The sequence below is a fragment of the Rhipicephalus microplus genome, chromosome 1 (assembly GCF_043290135.1).
Source record: "Rhipicephalus microplus isolate Deutch F79 chromosome 1, USDA_Rmic, whole genome shotgun sequence".
NCBI classification, from domain to species: Eukaryota; Metazoa; Arthropoda; class Arachnida; order Ixodida; family Ixodidae; genus Rhipicephalus; species Rhipicephalus microplus.
The window spans coordinates 220,677,660-220,693,494 of NC_134700.1; the positions used below are offsets into that span (position 1 = coordinate 220,677,660).

Genomic DNA, 15,835 nt, shown 5'->3' on the forward strand with positions numbered 1-15,835 from the left:
ATTGTTTCTCTCTACATTTGTTAACAGCGAAGCTGTTTAAGCTATAGCGTGTGTGCTGCCTATTAGAAAAGTATCATCATCACAGACGGGTATACGTGCCACAGATATAGGGTAAGTTCCGATATTCGCCACTGGCGCAGTGAAAATGAAGGCGGCGCCAGTTAGCCCAACAAACGGCTCCCAAATGACAGCGGCGAGCCGAAGACTCCCGAGTACGTGCCACAAGAAAATACTATGGAACGGCAGAGGCAACGGTCGATGCGAGAAGACTCCGAAGCGATGAAAGGCCTATACGCCTACGACGACGCACCCATCGAACGCTCGGTTTCAGTCCGAGTCTTTGTATCTTCGACATCCGTGTCGTGTACAAGTCTGTGGTTCGACTTGAACCTTTCTGCGCTAAGAACCATCGTGTAAACAACTTAGCGTCACCTATGGGTAAACTCCAGCAATGACCTATAGAAGCAACCTCTAGAAACTAGAGTTATAGTAGAGTATACTCTACTATAGAAACCACCTGCATCACCTCATACAGCCGAGGCCTAGAAACCAGAATGATCTTGAGAATCGTCGCTGCTATCGCAGCCCTGCGTCGCTTAGTGCAAGTTCAGTCTTTTTTTTTTTCATTTCTCTCTGTATCATGGATATCTTCCTTGCATTAGTTTCCATTTTTCTCTTTCTATTCCCTTATTTCTCTCTGTTTATTCATCTTTCTCGTCCTTTCTATCTTCATCTATTCTTATCCCTCTTTTCCTCGTTCAGCTTCTTTCTCTCGGTTACTATCCCTTTATTTCTATTTCTTTCTCTTTCTGTCCTCGAGGACCTGGAAGACCAGCGCCAACTCGTAGCCAGGGCCAAGAGGGCAGTCGAAGCGAGAGGGTTCCTGGACTAGGGAACCCTCCCACTTTAAGGTGACACCGGGCCTCGCTCGGAACACTGTTTTCTAAATAAACGTTTATTTCTCTTTCTCTTTGTCTTCTTCTCTAGCAGCTTTATCTATCTCTTTATCGTGTCCGTCTTTTTCTGTACTTTTCTCTCTTTCGTAGTCCTTGTTTCTCTCTCTCTCTCTGCTTGTTTCCCTAATTTTTCATTTCTTTCTCTCTGTGTCTTGCCTTTTTCCTCTTTTACCAGTCTGTTTTTCTATTTCTCTTGGTGTCTAGGTTTATTGTCTTTTCGCGTCTTTATTGCTCTATTTTTTTCTTATTTACTTATCTCTTTATCACTCTATTCATATTTCTTTATGATCTCCATTTTTCGCGTGTTCGTTTTCGTTCGACTCTAGCACCGATGCCTGTGGCACATATGCACCTCGGGAGTTTCGCAAGACGGAGCACAAGTTTTTGTTCTTGTTCACCTATTTTCCGTGGCGCATACCCACTATGGGGGATTGGCCAAGAATCGAGTGGTTTTAGAAATTATGGTTCAGATTAGGAATAATGGGGTTATAATAGAAAGATTACCGATGACCTAGGAAAGTGTGGTTCTTGATCTAATGCATACAATTATTTAAATAAACGAATTTATTCTTAGAATAGAGCAATAATCTGATTTTTATACGAATATAATTTTGTAGACGCGTTCAGATAATGAAACATTATTTAGCCAACCTGTTAGTTTCATCAATATAGTCCCGGACGGCCGCGCATACTGTCGCATTTGAGAACCCAGAAATGGAAGCTTTAAAAGAAAAAAAATGACAGGCACACAAAAGTCCATACCAATACCACGTAAAGATATTTCTAAAAGGGTTTTTCGTATATGTTAAACCACCTGCAAGAAGTGATCTATTGTTTCAAGTTCATCGAAGAACGCACGCGACGGCGAAGGTGCCTGAGAAGACCTGTGTTTATAGAAATCTAGGTTTGGTAACCAGCAACGCAGCGTTGTGATAGCTACTTCTTGTTTAAGAGTGCGGCCAAAGTCTCTCCGCCAGGGATATAATAAATGGCGATATTCGGTAGAGTTTGTTAGTGCTGTACCTCTAAAGACTTTCATAAACGTACGCCTGCGGAATCGAGCAGCAGTAACATAAGCGGATGGTCGACAGCGTGGTAGAATCGGTTCGCTATTTGACGACTTAGCTAAGGAATCGGCTATTTCATTTAGAAATAAGCCTTTATGTCCAGGCACCCAAATTAATCGGACTTTTTTCAAACGCGCAGGCACTATACTGCATGAAACGCCTTTTTACTTGATTATCAGCACCAACAGAAAGTTCCGGACAGCGAGATAGGGAATCTGTTATTATGACAGCTGATGTATCTGTATCTAACTTGCATTAGGGCGAGCACTACTGCCAGAAATTCAGCCACAAAAACGGGTATGAAATAGGGTAGCCGGAGGGAATAAGTACAATCTAAAATCAGGCTGAAAATACCAACCCCTGACTTTTCGTCACATTGCGATGCGTCTGTAGCAATATTAACGTTTGTTTTAATACTGCGCAGGTGATATTGTAGTAAACCATCCAAAATATTATGGGGAAGTAATTTGGCGTTATTAGGAAAAAAATATCGTCGAATTGAATTTACACAGGGTATGAATTATCACGACTCGGCATGATGTCGCATATACGTACGTTTAGAGGCTCCAGTAAATTTTTTTACAATTATAATTTGTGGGGTGTGAAGCCGCGGCCATTTAGCACCGAAAAATGATTCCGGGGTGGAAATAAAGACTGTTTATGAATGTCGTAATGGTGATTCATAAATTCTTAAGAATGTCTGAACAGACAGAAGGCGAATTCTACAGGAAAGAGGAGGGACCCTCAATTCGAGATGCAACACATTGTTAGCAACTGTTTTAGGCAGGTCAAGGCATAAACGCAAAGCTTCTCTTTCCAGAAGAATCAGAGGCCGCAACTTGTAAGCTGGAACTCCAAAGAAAAGTACACAACCAAATTCGAAAATAGGACAAACGTACATGCGATATGTCATTACCGGTGTGTCTCTTCTCATACCTCTGTGGTAGTTGCTTAGCCTATAGCCAGTGGCCCGCACACCTTTTCCGGCGGTATATTCGATATGAAGTCGCCAGTTAAGCGCTGTGTGATACATTACTCCGAGGTATTTAAAAGATTCCACCTGTGCATATCATCATGATGGTAAGACAGAGAGATGTGTACGGGGTATTGCAGCAGAAAAACAAAGAGGGCACATTTACTCGGATTAAGTAGAAAGCAGTTGCCATCGAGCCAGCTCTCCAATATATTAAGGTAGGTCTGCAGCCGTTCATATAAGGTCTGAATGTTATCTGCCGTTGCAAAAAACGCGATATCGTCTTCATAAACACAAATTGTTATGTCTTGTTTACGTGGAATGGTGCTCATTCGTAAATTAAATAACATCGGGGAAAGCGCTGTGCCTTGCGGTACTCCCCTCGTTTCTGTATGAATAGATGATGAAAACCCATCTTTAAAACAATAAAATTTCCTGTCTGCAAGAAAATTGTGAACCCACGCTACTATATATGTATAATGGAAAATCGAGGTATTCTAATCGATCTATTAAAATACAGTGCTCCACGGTATCATATATGCTTTAGCGATGTCTAAGGTAACTAAAGCTGCATATTTGACCCCGACTTTCTAAATCAACGTGGGCATCCCAAATTCAACAGCTGGCCCTGAACCCAATTTGACAGGGGCTTAGAATTGACCTCATGGTAATAAGTTCATTATTTCGTATATTGACGATGTTCTCAACCCATTTCACTGCGATTGGCCCTATCTTATCCAACATGTATGCTCCATTTTCATTTTTGAGCAACAATATAATTTTGGCAAGTTTCCATTCTGGAGGTATCCATGCGTTTCCTAACGAATATTTCACTAGTTCTAGCAAGAGATTAGGTGGTTCCTGGAGTAAACATTTTAACATAAATTTCGTAATTCCATCTGGTCCGGGAGCTGTCCTCAGTAAGTATAATACTGTCTGACTCAATTCAGCTAAACAAACTTCTAGAAATTCATGCAAAATTACCAGCATGGGCCGAATAGCCTAACGATTAGCAGTGTATAGCGGCGTTATAGACATTGCGCTATGTCTTCTAGAGAGGTGTTCATTTCTTGCGGCGTCATGACACATGATTGCAACGTTAAAGGTGTTGCCAGTACTTTTCTTGTCCGAGGATAAGCGAACAAAGCACGCTTATTTTTTTGTGTGTTTAGAAAAAGTGGTTAATGATTTAGAGTACTCGGTACTCTACTATTGGGGCCGTCGCCTCAACGACGGTCTCCACTACCTCGGCCTGTACTTGGTACTCTACTATGGGAGAGCTTATTTTTTTATTTAGAAATTCAATCGAAATGTCTGCTGTCGTATTCTTCTTTCGCGCTGTTCACTGTATGCTTAAATACGCCAGCAAGGAATTGATAGTCCTTCCAGTTTTCTGGGCATTTATTATGACGTTTTTTTTTTTCCAAGCGGCTTTTCGTCTTCTATAATCACGCGTACACTTATCATTCCACCAACGAGAGCAGGGTTGTTTATTTGATGGAATAGAAAATTCGGAATTTTTCTAGATCCCTCCAGCATTGAACCAATCGTAGATGCAATCTCCTTAGTACTGGCATTTCCATGCAAGCTTGGAAATGGCAGAACGGAGGCAGGCTTGAAATTTGCTATGGTTGTTGTCATGATGTACGTTTTGGCTGATCTAAAGTTATTGTTGGACAAGTAATATAAAAAGAAACTACATGAAGATGGTCGCTGTTAGTTGCCGAATCCAAAACAGTCCATGACAAAACTTTAATTGGATTGAAGCAAAACGTTAAATCTAATACTGAGCAAGTCTGACCTCGGGCAAATGTTACATGACCTTTATTCAGACACGAGAGGCTGTGATCAATGGTCTATTCCCACAGTCGCCTACCACAAGAATCTGTTCTTAGGCCCCAAGACAAATGATGTGAATCAAAGTTTTCTGTGAGTACAATTTCCTTCACACATGCTACCGAAACACTGTCAAGATAACGCGTACTTTGCACACCGGAGGGGAAGTAACAATTTATAATTGAAAAAGGGTGGTATCCGGGGAGACACAAGTCTTATGATAATATTTAACAATCCGAGTTTAACATTCTGAAAGAAATGTTCGCCCTATGACATAATTTACTTGATACAAGGATAATTAAACCACCACCACGTGATGGGCGATCTAATCAAAAAGAACGAAAACCTGCAAGATGGAAATTTTTATCTGGTGTAAGCCAAGTTTCTTGGAGAATCATAATGTCAAGATTAAAATGATTGCAAAAGTAATGTAAGTCGGTTGAGACTGAGAATATAGAACGACAGTTCCACTGTAGTACCCTCAACTGACCTATGGTATCGGGCGCACCGCAGCGGCGCATGCCGCGCCCTTGTTTGCATCTTTACGCGAAATAGCCGAATCAGTCCGTTTAGTTTTGGTCCGGAGATCGGTGGAGATTGGGGATCTGGTACGTTTATTAGTTCGCATATAGAGTTTCCGTTGTAGCACTTGTGCTCGGCTGAGGCGTATGTCGGTCCAAGTGCACCTGTGTTCCCGACTGCTTAGCCTTGTCTGCAGAGGCAGAAAGTTCGTCCAACACTACATTGCGTAGCTGAGTGGCATCACTGGTAATGTCCGATACTGCAGGTTCTGTTCTAGTCTGTACTCCTTGCCCAATTTGATTTGAAAGATTTTGCACCAAACAGTTGGAAACGTTAGATATGAGTTTATCCAATGCCTTATTCACTGCCTTTTCAACAGCAGTTTCAATAGCCTGTGATAGATTTGAGTCTGTACTGGAAGTGTAGCGTGCTGTAATGCCAGAGTATCCAAAAGCTCTGTCTCTAACTATGTCAATGGCTTCCCTTCGAGAACAGCGGCGGTGGTCAATAACTTCTAGGATTTGAACCTCCTGGACGGGAACGAGCGGAACAGTCAGAGTTGTCAGCGCAGGGACTCCCCCGACAGAGACAACACTTTTCCGCTGTTGCAATACACTTGCTTGAAAGATGGCTTTCACCGCATCAGCTACAATGAACGTTAGATTTACATCCTACCGCACTGTGGCCGAATCTGCAGGAGCTTTTGCACTGAATCGGACGAGAAGCGAGGGGCTCTATTCGAAAGATTAATGGCCATAATTTTATTTCTGATGGGCATGTTGTGCCCACAAATTTCGCGATGAGAGATTTAGTTGGTACCCTCTCCTTGTTGACTAGGCGATTACATCGGTGAATCGAAATTACGCCTGCTCCAGAAAGCCTGTCCAGGGTCTCAGCTGGACTCAGCTTGGAGTCGACTTTCCTTACAAGGCCTTTGGTACATGCAAGCTGACACTGAATGAAAGCACTCGCCGGAGTAGCGGCAAACGAGGTGCATTTGAGAAGTTCCTGCACCCAGGTCTGATCCGGCGACCTACACACGATACCTCCTTGCCCAAATGGGCGCACATCTGTGATGGTCTGGAAATGGTTTTAAGTGGCTTTAAGTTCCTTTTCGACCACCTGAGGGTTCGTAAGTCTGATGAAGCTTCCATTTGTAGGTACCAGTGACAGGGGAATGCTGTAGATACCACTGCGGAAAAAAAGAGTCTAGCGGCAATTCATTAGACGTCAAAAACGCTTACCAGGCGGATTGCGCCTCACCAGGAGTAGTCTAAATGAGCTCTGGAGATAGGGTTAGACTCAGAAACAGATAAACTAGAGACTCGAACACTAAGCCTGCAAAGTTAAAAGCACTCAATCATCTGCCAAGAACACACCAGCAGGTTTCGCACGGGCAAGCTTGAAGGCGTGGAAGGTGTCGAATGCGGCTCGGACCAACGATCTCAGCAAGCTTGTTCTTGTTCACCTATTGTCCACCGATAGCTTTTAAAGAGCTTCGTTGCCAACAGAATGACGACAGCGCGTGCCAGTTTGTGATGATGATGAAGGTTTACGGCGGAGCACAAGCAGCCGACAGATTAAACAGCTTCTCTGTAAAATAAGAGAGCTTGAAGTACATCTTATATCATTTTACAAACGTTGAGGTTATATACCAATTCGCTTTATTATTCGGGTAATCTGCTCTATGGGCGGTTTACGGTACATAGAAAACAAGATGGAAGAGTTCAATGCGACGTATAATGCTCAGTTTTTGTGAGGATAACGCGCGCATTCGACAGTTGGTGACACCGAAACCTCCAAACTGCGGTCACCTTTGCGTGTTTCTAAGCAGGGATGCGCATTCGCTTTCGCACAGGCGTCTAGTATTCGCGCTCCACGTGGTGGTCAGACAAGGGCGTCTCAAATGCCGCGCACGTGGAAACGATCGCGGTTGTGTGGATGCAGCTTGGTGGGGAAACGCGATCCATCACCCAAGCTGGTGTGCACGGGGAACAGCCACAGCAGCCAGCTGTGTCCAAGCACCTCAACGACGTTGTTGTGGAAGCCTATGTCGAATGTGTCGCCTTTGTCCACGAATTGGGGCCTGCGCAGGGATTCCAGCGTGGTCCGGTTGAACGCCACCAGCGTGAGGTGAAAGAAGAAGAAGGGGCCGACGGAGAAGAAGAAGGCAACCGACACGATTACCATGGTGCTGACCTGCATGGGCGCGCATTTGCCGAGCAGTCAACGAAAAGTCGCCCACTTGCACAGGCACGCACGCTAATTGTGTGGTTGCACTCAACCATTTAAAGTGGCGCGAAGTCTGCCCCTCCCCGCTCAGTCACAGTTGTCCTGTCATTACTTGATACGAACGGTTGTGGCCATGCAGCTGGCCGAGAAGCTTCGAAGTTAAAATTCAAGAACTGTTTGCTTCATACCATTACACTCTAACGCACCAAAGGCGGGCCACTTGGAGAAAAACGCCGGGCGCTTCATTTTAATTTTTGCTTCTACAGCAATACTGGTTTTCTTTGAGACTGAACATATAAATGGCGACAAATGAAGGGGTGATAAAACTATGTCTCCAAGCTCTTTATGTTGAACACAGCACACTAAGCTCACTTGTACCATTCATTTTTTTTTTGAACACGGTGCATTGAGGTTTGAGTGAGCGCATGAGCTAAGATGGAGGATCGCAACAGGACGCACTCGAGTAATTCATTCGTGAATAACGCATCCCGCTCCTGCCTGCGGTAGTGCGATGACAAGCAGGTGTCACGGCAGCTGTTCGTTCAAGCCAGCACCTGTTCAGGACGCAGCACGTGGAAGCTTCCTTCCTGTTCCAGCCCTTAAGCGTCTAACGTGCATCTGTGACGAGTTTGGTGGTCTGTACGAGATGGTTATCGGATATATCGATGTTGACTTACCATTTCCCATATTTCGAAAACAGCCGTATTTATCCTTTTTTTTAAATTACACCTTGTCCCCATTTCCGACAGTGGAGTAATGTGCGCATGGCATAATATTATTATACTGATGCTGCTTCCTCATACATCCTTATTTCTTCTTTTTTCTACTCAAACTGTTTCAGAATAATAAATTGATTGATTTATATGTGGGGTTTAACGTCCAAAAACCACCATATGATTATGAGAGATGCCGTAGTGGAGGGCTCCAGAGATTTAGACCACCTGGGGTTCATTAACGTGCACCCAAGTCCGAGCACACGGGCCTACAGCATTTTTGCCTCCAGCCACCGCAGTTGGGATTCGATCCCGCGAGCTGCGGGTCAGCAGCTGTGTACCTTAAGCCACTAGACCACCGCGGCGGGGCTTCAGAATAATAGATTAATTCATACTTGCTGTTGGCGCCCCGCCGCGGTGGTCTAGTGGCTAAGGTATACTCGGCTGCTGACCTGCAGGTCACGGGATCGAATCCTAGCTGCGGCGGCTGCATTTCCGATGTAGGCGGAAATGTTGTAGGCTTGTGCGCTCAGATTTGGGTGCACGTTAAAGAACCCCAGGTGGTCGAAATATTCGGAGCCCTCCACTATGGTGTCTCATAATCATTTCGGGGTTTTGGGACGTTAAACTCAACAAATCAATAAATCATCACTTGCTGTTGGTCTACTCGGTTATAGTTACTGTACGAATTCATGTCAGCGCAGTGACATGATACACTGGGAAGAAAGATGCCGTGCATTTTAGAAGACAAAGTTTGCCCTGTACTCATTTATGTGTCTATGCTGTACGACCGTACCTTAAGGTCTACATTTCTTTAAACAGGAGAGAAAGGACAAATTATGTTTTCCTACCTTGTCGACGTGGTGAATGTGTCATGTATAAGAGTTCAGTGGTTATGCACCTAACAAAAGAGAGTTCTTGATCCTCCGCGAGCTGGTTCTCTTTCGCATTGTATAGCGTCTGTCGCAAGGCGCAAAGACGTTCAACGTATACGATCGGATGACATAAAAGCTTTTTGAAAGCACTTTCAACAGCTTAAAATGATGCCTTTCCGAGCTCGTTTGTTGCACACAGCGAAGAAGGTTCCAGATACTTGACGAAGAAAGAAAGACAGACGACACAGCGCTGGACGAGATACCACATTGAGAAAACAAAGCCGTAAGTATACCAGTTGGTAACACATGCATCCATAGCTCACTGATTATGAGATCGTTTACCTCTATATACGCATGCATCGTTCAGCTGTTTTTTTATATAGATCAGTGGTGTGTCGTCTGTCGTTCTGTCCTCGGCAGGAAGACTCCTCGCTCCCAACAGTCGTTTTCTTTCTCTATATCTAATAATGTTTGGCAAATATTTGCTTGTAACTCTGTACATGCAGCCACTATCGTTTTCATTCATGGCCCGTTCCACGGCACTGACCTGTACCGCGGGCTCCGTTAGGCGCCAATGATTCCAGGGCACCTGGCGGAAGTAGCTCCCGGCCGTGAACAAGGTGTAGGTGCACAGCAGAATGACGTACATGTTGGTCAGCAGGAATGCCTTGTAGGTGCTGAAGCAGACGCAGTTGTTGAACCACGGGCAGTGGTGGTCCATCTTGAGCACGCACCGCCGGCACACCGAGCAGTGGTGTGCCCGGTCGGGCTTGATGCGTTCGCACACCTCGCAGTAGCTCACGGCGCCGTCCAGGCCTCGAGTGAGGACTCCACGCTGCTGGCCCAGGACTTCGAGGAAACCCTTGCGTGCCTCTTCGGTGCGCGCCTCCTGCAGGAGCCGGAGGTCAACCTCGCTCAGGCTGAAGTAGGCGGGCACATTCGGCGGTGGGGTGGCGATGGTCGTCAGCTCGGACCAGAGCAGCAGCGCCATTAGCACGTGGAAGCCGACGATGAAGGCTAACCGCACCGCGTCATCTTTAACCACGGAGCCGCAGAACACGATCACGTAGGCGTAGTAGCTCCACGCCTTCACCAGCCAGCCACCCACCACGGGAAGCCAGTCGATGCACCCAGCTGTGAAGCACATACGTGTGGCCGCTTCCGAGGCACTGCGCGCGTAGCTCCTTCTTCTGAGGCGTAGAATTAGATACCTTGTCTCGTCTTGTCGCCTAGAATATCTTGGCTCATACCCACAAGGGGGATTGGCCACACTGTACCTTATAATAGATATTTTTTGTACAACGCTTGCTAAAAAAAGAGAGAAATTGGATAAAAACAATACTAATGTTCCTTTGAAAAAAAAAAAAAACTCTACTGTCGTAAGACGCACGCGATGACGAATAAGAAGAGACAGTAAAATGTTTCTTGGCTATCCCTCTGAATGGGTATGAGACATATTTAAGGCGTCATCATCATCATAATCATCATCATCTGTGACACACACCCACGCCAGGGGCTTGGCCAAGAACCGGACAATTCTAACTAAACACTTTTATTTTGATAGCTTGCAGCTTTTAAAAGAATGAGAGGGATGGTACGTGCAACAGCACGAGTTGCTTCGCTACATCTTCCGGCCTCACATTACTGCGTGCAACAACAATGGAGGTAGAAGGTCTTTAAATTTTGTACGACGCGAAATGAATCGAGCCTCGTACAGTTCTCTTTAAACGTGTACACGGTATACGGTACACCCACCGTAAATCTGTGATCGGTGGCCCACGGAGAGGAATAACCTAAATCAGAGTGAATCCAGTACACGCATGAGCATGGTTTACGAGTAGTGAGTATGAAGATGTAGCAAATGCTTATATGTCGTCTTGGAATCACCTTTTGTAACGTTGTATGACCACCCGATTTGGGTCATTTTCTATTAGTGGTCGTGATCCACGGTTCAGGCGAACATGTTAACATATTTATGCTATCACACTTTTTAAATGGCTAAAAAACTGGGCACTTTTTTTTTTCTTTTCTCTAGCTTTATGGGTTCGGGATCAGTGTGTAATGGTCATCGCCTGGATGAAAGACATTCGGAATCAGACGGACAAGCGCATGTTTGCCGTACGAACGTTGTCGTAACGTTTCAAGAACATATATACCTATGAATACAACATATATGAAATATACGTAGAATATATGTAGAACGTATATAAAGTCATTCGCAGGCTTATATAAAACATTAATGCCTGTGAATGGTGAGATTATCCGCTCAACATTATATGTACAAGTTGTAATTTTTCAGATTCTCTGTGGAATCGCAAGCACTGAGTACAGGGTAGGGTGTAAGCAGTCATATGTATGCACCTCCTCTTTAATGTATTAATGTTTCCTTTACTGCTGCGTGTTTTCCCTTTCTATCAGCAGTTTTTCCCACAACTGCAGCAAAAAGTACGATTCATCTGTCTTGCTTCTTCAGACAACTCTTTAGTTCGAACATCTGAGTCAAGGAACAAAACGCCCATTCGAACGAGTATATCCGAAGAAGAAGAAACGTTGCAAACATTTCTTCTTTTTGTAGTGGAGGGGGGGGGATTTATTTTTTGTTTACACAAAGTTGACAGATTCACTATTATGAGTGATTTATGTCATTGTCTCGTAGAAATTACATATCTCTCTACTATTCATTTTTATAACTTTTTATTTCCTGATAGCCAGCTGATTCCCAGCGTATACCCACGTAGTGGGTTCATGCCATTGACCAATGAATCATAATCATTATTACTGTGAACGTTGCGTGAGTCCTCATCAACACCTCGATCGTATGTAAGCGAGTCGGTTGAGTCGCCATGGTGCTTCTGAGTTCCGACGGCAGCGGAGAACCAAACGTTCCCCTCCCTCCACCCTTTCCCCGCAAACCACGCACTGGCTCCGGGCGGAACCCCTGCGTCGCGGCCACGGGCCACTGCATCGCCGCCCTGGTACGGCTCCTGAGGGCCTTGCTGTGCCCCATAGCTGGCTGTCGCAAGCGGTTCCGGAGCGCGTTCGCCCTGATGCGGCTCATGCCCATCGTTATCGAGTTCATCGTGCTCGCCTGGGAGTACCACACGTACGTGCTGGTCATGTGCTGTCATCTGCTGGCCGACAGCGGGCAGGCCTACAGGGTCTCCCGCCTGGTCGGCTTCCATGTGACGCTGCTGTGCGCGCTGTGGCCCTTCGAGCGCCTGCTGCGCACGCCGCTCAAACCAGTGCCCGTCTGCTTCTACGTGATGCAGCGCATGGACACCGCCGACCGGCGTCGGCGCTACTGCTACCAGTGCCACGTGATAAAGCCCGACCGCTGCCACCACTGCCAGGTGCGTAGAGTTTCGTTAGAGGAAAATCTTGCCATAGAGGGCTGCACCACATGAAGCTTCAGCCAGCATGGGAAATATAGTAGATAGATTTGCCTATAAGCTTCGTGGCACCGTGTGGCCTGCAGCCGCTTTGTCGCAATCCAACAAAAGTTCAAGAATCCCACTTCGCCATTCATATAGCGAGGTTCACAACGAGCCATTTTTTTTCGGGACGACAGCCAGAACAGAACAATACACAGCCACAAGTGAGTCCGAAATCGTAAGCAGGAAGATCAGGGGCTCTATCCTGGAAGTTGCCTGGTTCGGTCTTATTGTCAAATTTTGTAAAGGCGGCATTTTAAGCCAATAACAGAGTCCGTACCAGCCCTCTGGGCTAATCGAAATGGAAAAAAAGGTGGAATTTAACAGCATGGCGGAATTGGACAATGTCCAGAATATCACCCCAGGTAAATCCATGTACTACCCATCATTCCTGCAGTGGCTGAACGATCGCATGCAAGAGCCACAGTTTTCTCTTTTGCAGAAAACTCTGTGAGCAGGTGTAACGATCAAGGGTTTGTTGGTCGGCTTCCAGCTCGTAATAGGACCGCGGTCTACGTTACGACAGCTATAGCAGCAAGGAGTATTTCACACTCGATCGCCGTCATGACTGCGAGCTTCGCGCTGGCAAATACCCCCAGAATACCACAAACATACGTGACCACTAAATTAAGTATCCACTCAAGTGGTCACAAATGGTTGTGATAATCTGGGAAAGTGGTCGCCGCTGTAGCTCAATTGGTAGAGCGTAGGACGCGTTATCCGAAGGTTGTAGGTTGAGTACCTACTTGCGACTAGCTGGTTTTTTAATCCTGGTTCTGAGCGTACAATGGTACTGCTTTATGGCGCTGTTATGACAAACAAGTTCATCGTGACAACGTCGTGGCACGAACGCCTGTCTGCTTGATGAGCGAAAGAACGTGCATGTGATGTTTTGATAAAATTGACGTGACATCGCAAACTTCGTGCGCCCCCTCATGCCAGCGATCCGATACGGCTGTTTCAGCGACGCCAGTGCAAGATGAAGATACGTCTGTTGGTTTGATTAGGTTGTATTAAGAAAATGAAACAAGCCACACATGAATATTCCCCGTCTTTCGTGCTCTGCCAGCTGTGGGAAAACAATTCATTTGTAGCTGTCTTCAAATCACTGCCTGCATTAACCTCTCAGTTTACTCTTGCTGTTGTAAACGTTGCTAAAGGGAGGACTCAAATCTACCATGCCCTCCGGAACTGTCCTAAAACGCGGCAACTTCATGGTCCTCGGTTTGCGCGTATCCCTCAGCAGTGGGAGACCACGCTGCTGAGCTCCGACCCGAAAATGCAAATGTGGGTCACGGAGCGGGCAGAGGCAGCCGCCAGGGACCAAGCTCTCCTGGACGGCTGACCAACAGTAGAATCTAGCGCACTGAACACCAGTTCCCTGTCTATGGCGCCAAATAAATGTTTCTTCTCCCCCGCCAGGTGTGTGGCACGTGCGTGCTCAAGATGGACCACCACTGTCCCTGGTTCAACAAGTGCGTATCCTTCTCCAACTACAAGTACTTCATCCTCTTTCTCTTCTACTCGTTCGTGCACTGCGTCTACGTGTCGGCCACCACGTACCCTCACTTCGGCGCCACAACGCGCCTCGTGCTGGGCATCTGGCCCGAGGTCAACCTCACCTTCCTCTTCCTCCTGTCGTTGTTCTTCGGTTTGGCCTTCGTCGGACTGCTGCTTTACCACCTGTTCCTGCTGTGCATCAACTGCACCACGCTGGAGATGATCGCGCGGCAGGGCATACGCCGCTACGACATCGGCCTGTGCAGAAACATCGCGCAGGTGATGGGACCGCGCAAATTGCTCTGGCTCGTGCCCGTCTACACCGGCCTCGGAGACGGCGCTGTATTCCCACTGCGCGCGGACGTCGCCAAGACCGCGTGGGCGGTGTGAGCTTGTGCGCAACGAGTGGGCGTGGAAACTGTGTTATTTGCGACGATTTCGGAAACTGGTGAAGCGACCTGGTCCGGACACGTAGTTCACGATGTACAGCGTGCAGTTATATTTGCAGATTGTCCCTTCGCCGGCATAAAGCGAGGAGTAAACGTGGTTTCTTTCTTCCTTTCTTGCAACGTAGGTGCACATCCAGAATTTCTTTTTCGGGAATAGGGATGGGGGAACCCAACCGTATATACTTCCTGTATGCTCTTGCGTGCGTGTATATATACACGTGCACAAGTGAAACATCTCGATCGGGGTTCGAACCCTCCTTCCTTTCCATAGTCCGTTGGCGTAACCTTAAGACACGTTTTAACAATGACCCGATATATAGAAAGTACGATACAGAATTTAAGCAAAACAGACAAAATATAAAAATTGAGATGGAACAAATAAACAAGTGGTAAAAAAATAGTGTCCTTAAACTAGGCCTCGTTGACGTATATATCGCGGATATTCTAGCGCGAGTGCATCGCAGATGTTGTTACCAAAGAGCAAAGCAAGGCCGACGTTTAATTACTTTTGCTCTGATGTCAAAATGATTCGCTGGACAACTAAAAGGAGCTCTAATGAAATAGGAAGGGAATTCCAAGGTCTAATTAACAGTGGAAGGAAGGGTAAGAAGTATGATCGCCAGATTAAGAAAGCTTGCATGCAAGCTCTTAGTCTTTCTTTTTTTTACCGTTTTCCTTTTTTGTTTTTTACATGCGGAGCATGTTATACTACGGACTAGTCATGCGCTGTCGCCGTCTGCAGCCTCCCCTCCTCCTCCGCCAGCCATCTGTGCATCCCTTCCTCCTCTCAACACAGTGCGCGCTGCGCTCGCTTCTCCCCTCCGCGCGCCGCACGACCTTTAAGTGCCAACCACTGGCACGCGTATGCTTGCGCCTACGCGTCAAAAGCGTCTAGTCGCGCCTGTGGAGGAAAAGGGCGTGCAACTACTGGCACGCGTCGACCACGTTGACGCCCACGCGTCCAAGGCCGATGCGCAATGTTGCTTGATCTTTTGGCTTGGAACTGTCCAAGTTCAGCACAGAACGGCACGTTCTCAACTGGAGCGGGAATGTATGTTTCAGAGGATATGAGAACACGTTAACAAGTTGATAGTGCTTCAACCACCACAGTTTAGACTATTTTAGAGGTAATTGACATTTCAGTGCCCAAAGTAACTACAGCGGTAGCACCAGAAATCAACATCGGTGCGTGTGCCGCTCCCGCGAATGAACATTCGCGTCTAGCATACTGTACGGCTATCATAGGCGTGTGCAGGGCTCTCCTTAAGGGGGGGGGGGGGC

The 15,835-nt window shown here is 46.4% G+C and overlaps 2 protein-coding genes across 2 annotated transcripts; one reads left to right on the forward strand and one right to left on the reverse strand.

Moving 5' to 3' along the window:
• Positions 1-7,256: 7,256 nt before the first annotated feature.
• LOC119166944 (palmitoyltransferase ZDHHC20-A) lies at positions 7,257-10,514 on the reverse strand. The gene is made up of 2 exons (XM_075868198.1): positions 9,668-10,514; positions 7,257-7,553 (listed from the first exon to the last, which is right to left on the reverse strand). Exons 1-2 carry the CDS (start codon positions 10,319-10,321, stop codon positions 7,257-7,259), a joined length of 951 nt encoding a protein of 316 aa, XP_075724313.1. The 5' UTR covers positions 10,322-10,514.
• Positions 10,515-13,684: 3,170 nt separating this feature from the next.
• Positions 13,685-15,255, forward strand: LOC119166936 (palmitoyltransferase ZDHHC15B). The gene has a single exon (XM_075891415.1). It carries the CDS (start codon positions 14,007-14,009, stop codon positions 14,493-14,495), a length of 489 nt encoding a protein of 162 aa, XP_075747530.1. The 5' UTR covers positions 13,685-14,006; the 3' UTR covers positions 14,496-15,255.
• Positions 15,256-15,835: the final 580 nt, after the last annotated feature.